The sequence below is a fragment of the Myxine glutinosa genome, chromosome 1 (assembly GCF_964187855.1).
Source record: "Myxine glutinosa chromosome 1, kmMyxGlut1.1, whole genome shotgun sequence".
Classification (NCBI taxonomy): Eukaryota; Metazoa; Chordata; class Myxini; order Myxiniformes; family Myxinidae; genus Myxine; species Myxine glutinosa.
This window is the reverse complement of record NC_136261.1, coordinates 27,157,769-27,168,158: the sequence shown is the minus strand read 5'-3', so window position 1 is coordinate 27,168,158 and position 10,390 is coordinate 27,157,769. Positions and strand designations below refer to the sequence as shown.

The 10,390-nt window shown below is 43.8% G+C and overlaps 1 protein-coding gene across 1 annotated transcript in view; it reads left to right on the top strand.

Annotated features, from left to right (window-relative positions):
- The first annotated feature begins 733 nt into the window (after positions 1-733).
- Positions 734-10,390, top strand: part of MSH5 (mutS homolog 5) — a 247,417-nt gene continuing 237,760 nt past the window's right edge. Inside the window, exons 1-2 of the mRNA XM_078786777.1 lie at positions 734-802; positions 1,042-1,151. Coding sequence (XP_078642903.1) covers positions 734-802; positions 1,042-1,151 — 179 coding nt within the window. The remainder of the gene's footprint in view (positions 803-1,041; positions 1,152-10,390) is intronic.

The following is a 10,390-nucleotide window of genomic DNA, read 5'->3' as shown; positions in this document are numbered from 1 at the left end:
AACTAGGCACTTCATCGATTTGGTGTGAAACCACAGCTGTGCACCTTTCCACTGCTTTGCAGATTATGAAGTTGGAAAGGAGAGAATTTTGAACACAGATCTCATTGGAATACCAAGTAATCTCTCACATGTGGAGATCAATGTCTATTTTTCCAATATCATCCCATTTGACAACTTCAACATGGTGACTTTTCTTTTTCTGTCTTGTAGCAAAGCATTAATCATGGAAATAATTACATTTTCCTGTTTTGTTTTTTTACAATAGTCTAATCAATATGTTATATTTATCAATTTTTTAGGGTTGTCAAATTTTTAAGAAAATTAGAAAATCAAAAACAGTTTGTTCTTATTGCAATCAAGGTTAAAATCATTGTCTTTATTGATATGAAATGGCCTTTTGTGTGACCATAAACCAATATATTGTATTACCGGATGTATTTCGACAGCTCACCAAAACTTGGAAAATAAACCTCCCAACCTGTGTGTGCACATTTCCACCCACCAAAGTCACGTGCATTAAAAAATTAGATGTCATATTGTGACATTTGAACAATGCGACACCACTAGCTTTGATGAAATGCTACATCGAAGGCTCTTACACATATTAGTATGGCAACACACCTTACTCTGCTGCGGTGTCTGTTTGAAATTGGTTTATGGACAACAATGTTGAAAATCTGCAGTGCGCAACCCAAAGTCCAGATATAAACTCAATTTAACCACACTGGCCAGGATGTCAAAGGATGTAGCATTGGAGCCAGAGTCAACAAAGAACAATTTACCACTGAGCTTGTACTTGCTTGTAATTTGGTGCAGTGCTTGTGAATGCTATACTATAAAAACTGGATAAACAGTTTTGAATTCACATCCTTGCATTTTTCTGGACTGTCCCAATACTTTTGGTAATACTGTTGACTTGCTTCTATAATTATTTTTTATGGTTTCCTCTATTAGAGTTCTGAAAGCCACCTAATTTGATTGTTGGTTGCCATTAGACTCTTTGTGCGAACCCATTCAATCTGCTTTATTGTGGTGATTCAGGTGCGTGCAATTGGCGGCCTGCTCAAGTACATCAACCGCAAGCGCATTGGCGTTGAGTTGAAGCCAGCAAATGTCCTAGCACCGGTCACGGCCTTCAAGATTTTTGTCATGTAAGTGTCTCACTGCTAATCATTCATTTGGGTAATTGTGGCAGTTGTTTTATTCCGATTTTTGTCAGGGTTGGTTTTATAAACACTGCATCAGATCAGCATGCTCTTTTGCTTGGTTTGATCTCACTGTGGACACAAATTAGATGGCTCAGTAGTACGCTTGATACCAACTTAGCTTTCCCACACCAATTTGTATATTTTTTGAGGGTCAAGGCAAAATAGCCAGAATTATGAACAAATGAAAAAGATTCAGCATGCAGAAAAATATGGGACAAATAAGATGAAAGAATGAGTGCAATGGTACCTTCGATCAAAATTATGGAATCTTGTATGGCACGACAACACCATGGGTGGACAGGTCTTTCTTGTGCTCACACAATGCTCTTGTTGAAAATGGCAGAGTTACCTAGAAGGGCTAACCAGATACTGGGTTGGAGGGAAGCGCATGGCTTGTGAGGGGTGAGGCAGGACCACCCATGAATGCTTGATTCTCCACACCTCTTGGCATGATCAAAGAGACCCTTCCCACTCTGCCCAAGAGGCGGAGTTTGTGAACATATCTAAGTGGGTGGGTGGAGTGTGATATAAACCCCCAATGTAAAGAGTGCATGCTCTTCTGTTATTCTTTTCTGGTCTCACAGCTCTAGCAGGAGAGCCTGGGTTCTGTTTATTACCGTGCTCCCTGGATGAAATCCGCCACTCTGTCTCCCTGCCTGCCTTTCCTAGTTTGCTGCCTGGTCCTGCTCACACTGCCACATGTGACACTGTGGAGGCAGCATATGTAATTTATAGACAGGTTAGACCTTAATTTGTGGGCGTGAACAACTCATGTGGTAGGTGGGGTGAGTAGGTGAGAACTTCTCACGAGAGAGGCACACACCTGTCTGGCTATGATCTGTCTGTCCAGTGTATGTCAGCCATGGCAGCATAATGTCGGAATGTGGATTGTTGTACGTTGGAGCTGTTGTAGAGGGACCTCGTAGTGTGGATCGTTCCATCCTCCATCATCCTTGTGCCCGTACCTAGGCGGCTGCCTTCATTGTGGCTTCTTATGGTGCTGATCGTTCCTTCCTCCATCACGCTTTCCCCATTTGACTGCTGTCTTGAGGCATCACACTGGAAGCGAACTTGGTGACTGAGTAGGGATTTTAATGGCAATATAGGTTTCTTGGTTATTGGGGAATGTTGGCCTGATCTGGTTTTCCCCTTTTTCTTTCTTTCTCCCTCTCTATGTGTGTATATGTATATGTATATGTTGTGTTATGAATTTGGGTAGAGGAATATCTAGAGCCAGATAGATCTGTATAGGTAGGTAACTCGACTGTCGTGATAGGGAATCTATACGTAATTTCTGTGTTTATCCCAGTGTGTCAGTATAAGCTGTATTGGTGTGTCCCCGCCACGAGGGGGCGGGACGTGCTAAATAGTGCAGGGATTATGCATAAAGTTCCCTCGTTCGTCATCCCCTCTGTCGCCAAACCAGTGTCCCTTATGGCAACGCATTCTCATATAGACACTTAGATAGGTCCTTAGTGCAACAGTAATTAAATTCCCTCCCCATGCAATGACTGACCGGAAAGACAAGCGGGAAGCGGCTGCATACAATGCCACCATGGCACCAAGCATCGAGCAAGGCTGGGAGCCACGCCCAGGAGGACTGTTGATTGGCCAGGGGGAGGGGCGTGCAACACCACAGGGCGCCGATTGGCAGAGCAGGGGAGGAAGAGTGATTGGTCCATAGGAGGGACAGAGAACTGCCCCGTGATTGGAGGGTAAAGAAGGACTTGTGGTTGGCCACGAGGATGGCATGACATGGAGGGCGGGAAGCACTCGGCCAATGAGAGGACACCAGCGTGGTGAGAAATTTCTGGAAGACGAGGGTCACTGCGCTGGTTGAAGAGAAAAATAATTGACGTCACAGGGCAAGTGATAAAACTGCTGGCCCGCCGGCATTTTGTCTCTCTTCCATTTTCCTTCTCTGTGCTTTCCTGGGGTTCTTCGTATTCTCTTGTTCTCTCTGTGCTGGACTCTTGAAGACCTCTTGGCTTCTCTTCCCTGGTTCATCGTGGTGCTTGGAGCGGTGTTCAGCCCTTCGCGGTGCTTTCGGAGCTTGGAGCGGTGCTCGGCCCTTCGCAGTGCTTTTGGTGCTGGGAGCGAGGCTCGGTGATGTGAGCGGGCGGGACCTCGTGTGCGGTCGACGAGGAGCCTGGAGTGGGGCGGGTCGCTCGGGGCCTGGCGGAGCGCTCGAGTGAGGCGGACTGAGGGAGCTGCATTGGACGACGGACAACCACGGCGGACAGATAAGCTCGCACCACATTTCACAAGTACATGACGGACAGTTATTTTATTAATTCTTTCCTGTGTCTCGTATTTGAACTCTGTGTGCGGGATCCCGATCTAGGATCATTATTTATCTTCCGCCGCGTTCCATTGTATCGGGGGACAGACAGAGTGAGGTCGATCATCAGCATGGCATAGTGACCCAGGCCAAGAGAGAAGCACACGTGCTCGGTCAACAATCCAGGCCCCAAGAGTGGAGCACACATGCTCGGTGAACCCAGCAGATTGACAGGCCCGGGGTCGACAAAGAGACAGGCCCAGAGTGTAGCAATCTTGCAGACATGTGGTGAGTGCACAAGAGACAGGCCCAGAGTGGAGCAATCTTGCAGACACGTGGTGAGTGCACAAGAGACAGGCCCAGAGTGGAAAAATGCAGGTGTAGAGGCACGCGAGAGGGAGACCAGCCAAGAGCAAAATTTCCACGTACTCAGTGGGCCGAGAGAGAGCGGTCAGAGCACAAAGTGTCCACATGCTGTGTGGGGCGAGAGGGGCCGGCCAGAGAGAGAATCATTCTTGAAAAATCCCCTGTTCACCCTCACTGAGGGTGGGGGGGGGGGGGGGGGGATGCGGGCGGGATCTTGGAGGTGTCCTGGCTCCCTATTGGTGGAGCCCATTACTCCGCCCCACAAGTTTCCCCAAAGAGACTCATGCACTGATTGGTGGGTTTCTGAGCCTGGACACCATGGAATGCCTTTGAGCCTGGTGCATTGCCTTGTAAATTATCCCATAAGAGTGGAGGACCTATATTTCCTTTTCCCAACGCATCAAGACATACTTACCCAAAATAATGGGAAAGGGCTAAGATAATGCTCTGCTATGAAATAATTATTCTAAGGGACCTGTATGGTGGTTGCCATTACTTGTTAGTGGTTTCCCCAAAAACGCAACTATATAAATATATATAATTATATTTCCTTTTGCTGTAACCAATTAAGGGAGCACTACACTGAACACAGTAAAAACAACACTGAATCACAGTAATGCACTTTTTGATAAAATGTCTTGATTGAAAATATGCAAAACTATATATGTACATGTTGCTTGATATATGAACATTACATTGGTATACATTACATAGCATTATATTATGCATGGTTACCATGGTAACCAGATGCATACAAATGATGAATTACCACTTTTCAGCTTATATCTTCTCTATGACAAGTCCATTTACGTTCAAACTTGGTACATATATACAATCCTAGGAAACAAACATTTTAATTGATGCATTTGTATAATTGGCATTTCGTGTTGCCATGGCAACCATTAATCGTCCAATGAGAATTGACATCCTTTAAATTAAAAACCCAAGGTCATAATACAATAAAACTCTATTAATATCTTTGTTGGGTCATTATCAATATCTGTGCCAAATTTGAAGTGAAAAGAATTAAGAATTCCAAAGTTATAGGGGAAAATGTAAACTAATATTATGTAAACACACATTTGCTGTAAGTGGCCATTGACATCAGGATTCCGTTTCCTATACATTGAAATTACAATTGCGTACAATGTTTTTCCATTATTTCATGAATCTGGAGTTCACTTTGCAAGTTTTTTCATTCTTTTCACCCTTGTACTTGTATGTTGATGGACAAACGCCTCTCCAAACTCCCCACTACCATATGTTTGGCCTTCTTCTTCAATAAAGCTTTCCTCCTTTTTTCTTTTTGCCTTTGAAATATTTTCCCGTATCTTTGTTTCCTGAACGGAAGCTTTCCTAGCAGCATCGTACAAACTTTTTTTGTCTTTTTTTTCTGCTGCTGCCTGTGTGTATAATGCCCCCTTAAATGAGTGTTTGACCATGTTTTGCTTTGTATTTTTGCTTGTCGTAACACTGTCTCTGGCAAAAACCGAGCGCAGCTCATCACACATCTAACACCATCCCTACTGTGCAGCGTGGTAGTGGAAGCATCATGCTACGGGGATGCTTTTCAGTGCCAGGACTGGGAAACATGTAAGGATCGAGGGAACAATATGTGGAGCCAAATAAAGGCAAATCTTTGAGGAGTACCTGCTTCAGAGTGCAAAAGACCATAGACTGTGGTGAAGATTTACGTACTAACAGGACAATGACCCCTATCATACAGCCAAAGCAACACTTGAATGGCTTCAGAACAAGAATGTGAAAGTCCTTGAGTGGGCCAGCCAAAACCCAGACTTTAGTCCCATTGAAAATTTGTGGAAAGACTTGAAGATTGTTGTTCACTGATGCTCCCCATCCAACTTGACAGAGTTTGAGCAAATCTGCAAGGACGAATGGGAGAAACTCCCCAAATACAGATGTGCAAAGCTGATAGACGTACCCAAGAAGACTCAAAACTGTAATCGCTGCTAAAGGCACTTCTACGAAGTTGTGACTCAGGTGGCTGAATACTTATTTAAATTTGATATTTCTGGATTTCATTTTCAATAAGTAATTTCTTCCATTGCCTGGTTTCAAATAAAATGCCTGATGTCTTAGGCCTTCCAGAAAACCAAGATGACGGCCATATTTTTTTGTCTGGGTACCATGGCCATGGTGGGTGGAGTCAAGTGACAACTGTGGGTGGAGTCCGACAGCTGTCCAACCAATGGGTGCACATTTCAAAAATAGACCCCCAACAAGAAACACCACCACCACCACAACAACAATCGCAAGTAGAGATACATTCAAAGTACACTGCCCCATGCCAAATAAATAAATAACATATCCTCCAGCGCGCGACATTGGCGGGGCGCCCTCGGTGCCCGGTGATGCCGCTGTGTAGCACATGGAGATGAACTTGGAAGGGAGAGGTGAACAAAAATTGATTGATTAATTGCGTAATTAAAATAATTAATTTCTTAATCAATTGGTTAATAGCTTACCTAAACCACCTCCAACCTGTGTTTCATCTGAATCTAACTTTTTGAAAATTAATTAATTGAGTAATTAATTAATCAATGATTTGATTAATCAATAAATCAAAAATACTCTTTACATCCCAATCACTTGTGCATTGTCATGTCCAAATATCAGTTTCCTAGCTCAAAAGGTGCCTGAGATATTGCCAAGATGAGAGAAAATAAATAAGTACTTAATAAATCGATAATAATTAATTAATTAATTAATCAATAAATAAATAAATAAATAATTTTTTGCCAAAGCACATGCTCACTATTGTGCCCAAATTTTGCTTCCTATCTCAAAGAATGGCTGAGATATCGCCCAGACAAACAAGAAAGCAAGAAAACCAACAAACAACCGGAGTGAAAACTGAGTGCTCCCTTTCAGCGCACGTCATCGCAGGGCCCCCTTCAGTGCCCGGCGATGACGTCATGCTGCTCCTACAGATGGAATGGGAAAGGAGCGGTGTACAACACCAACGACCATGCAACGCTCTTGTAGACCTGAAACACGTCGCAGGTAAAAACTTGAGTTTGCTACAAATAGTTCCGATCCCTCTGATATCTCCAAAATCCATTCTCTCTCATGTCTGACCAAATTGCATTCCCCCACCATATTTTCCTTGATTACCACCTACTTCATGATCTACCTGCTCACCAAAAAATCAATCCTTCCTTCTTTGGAATTTTCTTTTTACCAAATCCTCTGAACTCTTCCAGAACCCATACTTTTCATACTCTTGGCAAAACCCGTTGAGGTGCATATATCTTTAAATGGCATTTCCCAACTCAACAATCAGTTTTACAGACATCAGTCACTCACTCATCTTGACAACCTCCCCACCTGCTGTGCCAACTCCCTGTCCAAAACCACACCTGTGCCAATGTTTTTTGGCCTTAGTGTTTTACATCCAGATAACTAACCATGATGATATCCCCCAACCTGCAGGACCAGGGATTTGAATTTGGACTTACATCTCCGAGCCACCTGTCAAAAGACTAAGGGGCATGAACTGCCCCAATGTTTAAACATTTCTATCAGTATCTGCCCAATTCAACGTAGCAGGCTTGCAGACAATCTTGGACAGTGGAGCTGTTCCAGGAATGAATGGACCAGCGCCCATTCAGGCTCTATTTTCGCTTTACTTGGTGAAAGTGCTATCCTGACAGAGCCCTTGGATTTAACAGAGCATATGGGATCAGACAGGGCATCCTAGCATCATGGGTTATGTCATCAGAGTGGAATGCAAAACAAGCCATCTTGCATCACTATGATTCCCTTAATCCCTATCTTCTGTAAACCTCTTCCTTATTTCTCCCCTCCTTCCACACTATTCCACATTATCTCTTTATTTTACTCTCTCTGAATTTTCTTCATTTTACTTTTCAATTTACCCATGCCCTGCATTTATATGTGGCTTATTCTTCCTTTCCAAAAAAATCTCCTTTGATTTTTCATGAGAGCTGATGTAAATTAGATGAGAATCTCATCAGATCTCATGAGAAATTGTGTCAAGGATTACGGTTCTTCTTCCTCTCTTTCATTAAAGATTGATGTCTTACCTTTGTATTTTGAATTGGTGAGAGATGATACGAGAGGAGAACAAATGAGGGATACAAAGGAAGAAAAACAAAGTTGTTGTGAATAAACCTAATTTGTCAATGTTGGAGTATTTTGCACTTATATAAATATTTTCAAGTGTTTGTGTGTTTGTACGTTATTTTTTCACGGCTGAACCATCGCACCTAAAGGCCCCAAATTTTGGGTGTAGGTACTTCAGAATCAGGGCAATATTTTAGATACACCACGTTGGCATTGACGTCCATTTTAAGGCCACGGAAGGCTACTATAAAGTGTATATTAGGATGTGGGGCCGGGCAGTGCTGCCACCAGGCCTCAGGCAAAAGGTAACCACCATGAGGCCAATAACTCCATAACTTTTCAATGTCCAACACTTCCTGAAGCCACTGCTGGGAAAAGCGTGCCTAGCCAGGCAGAGTCGGGTAGCCCCTACTATATACAAATATTCTCAACTTCTTTTGAATATTCTCTTATGATCGTACGATCTCGTAATTGGCTATTTTAAATTTCTCCGAAGGCTTTGCACCACATTCGCACCCAAACTTTTCCCCATATTTGCGCCAGGCCAAGAGGACCATCTCCTCCCATGTACAGTGGGATTCAGTGCTGCATATTTGGGTTCACTTGCGATCTTAAAACAGTAAAAGTGGACTGATTCCTTAATTGCTGAGAAATTGCAATGTTTTGAGATATAGCTCATTGTCTTTCTTCTTCATTTCATACTTTCTGTTGAGTTTTGTACACTGGATAAGCCTTTTTTTTTCTTTTTCTTTTTGTATACAAGATCGAGGCTCGTGAAAGAGCTTACATTAATCACACAAAAAGTCAAACCGACACACAAAACACAAAATAAAGGGAGAGGTGGACAAGATGGGGAGAGAGGGGGAAGGACACAAACACAACATTTGAGAGCAGGGACATCAAGAGAACTGTGGGAGGGAGAGGGCTTGGGGGGGGGGGGGCAGAAGTATAAAACATATGGACACTGCAAGGGCTTCCAGGAAAGAAGTTGGAATTTCAAAAAAGTGTATCTGGGGTGAATTAGTGGGGGTAGAAAAGATCAAGGTTTTGGATGGGGGAAGATAAGAGATGGTGGTGAACAGCTGTTTTAAAGACCTGGAGGGAGGAGTGGGATTGAAGAGAGTGGGGGAGTTTGTTCCAGAGGCGGGAGAAAAGGGGAATGAAAGAGTGAAGGTGAGCAGAGAGCCTAGATTTTGGCAGTTTAACCATAAGAGGGTTGCAGGCAGATCTTGTGCGACCTGTAGGAATATTTGGGGGACAGAGCACAGAGAGAGCTGGGGGAGCAAGGCCGGAGAGGAGTCGGTAGAAGACAGAAAGACCACCAACCTGCCTGCGGTGAGTGAGTGAGTGAAAGGCCCTCGGAGTTAGCTTCTTCGCAGGAGATTCCAATGATTCTGAAAGCTTTGGTTTCAACAACGTGAAGCCGAGCTAGGTGTGAGGCAGGAGCACCGGCCCAGAGGGGGGAACAGTGTTCCATTGAGCTGCGGATGTTGAGGAGCTCAGGTGTGCCTTTGATAATACTCGTGTCCCATACAATGCAGTGGGCTGGCAGGATACCTTAAAGGTATATGCACACTGTCCTGTGAGCTGTCCAGCCTGGGATCGAATCTCGGCCCAGCTATAAACTTTCACCCCGGTGTTCCGCAGGCAGGGCGACACATCATTGTGTGTTTTCCACTTCTTGGTTTAGGCGCCAAACTAGATATGCTGTCTGCTACCATCAGCTGGTGGATGTTAAAACTCCCACGGAGTCTTTCGCTAAGAGGAAGCGAGTTATCTCCGACACCCTGGCACAAAATTCCAATTATCTGCTCTAACCTACATGGGACACTGCACCAATGTCAGTGCCGCACTCCTGAAAGTACTGATGCAATCCCTGCAGCCACGTGCTGCATATGAACAAACAAATAAAATACAGACGCATCCTTAATAGTCCTCACTTACCAACTAATTTGTTATTTTACCATGGTTGTATACCTTGCATTTATGCAACCCTTATACACTTAAATATTATGATGTTCATTGCCGCAATCAATGGAGCAACATATCCCTGCAGTCACAATGAACTAAGTGACCCTCTCTTAATAAAGTCATTCGATTCGGCAATCTCATTAGCTGCAGCTGCTTTCCACATGCAGGAACATCCACAAAACAGAACGGTGTGGCAGGTGAATGAAACTGTTTCGTAACGTGTACAAGTTTATAATGTCGGAACCGCCCATTTTGGACATATAATAGGCCATTTTACCTCCCCCACCGAAGATGGATGGAGGATATGTATCCTACCCTGTTTGTTTGTCTGTCTGTTTTTTGTGAGCGGGATGTCGCAAAAAGTTTTGGATGGATTTGGACGAAACTTGGTGGACAGGTTGGATGTGAGACAAGGATGAACTGATTCGATTTTGGGAATGATCTGGATCCAGATACG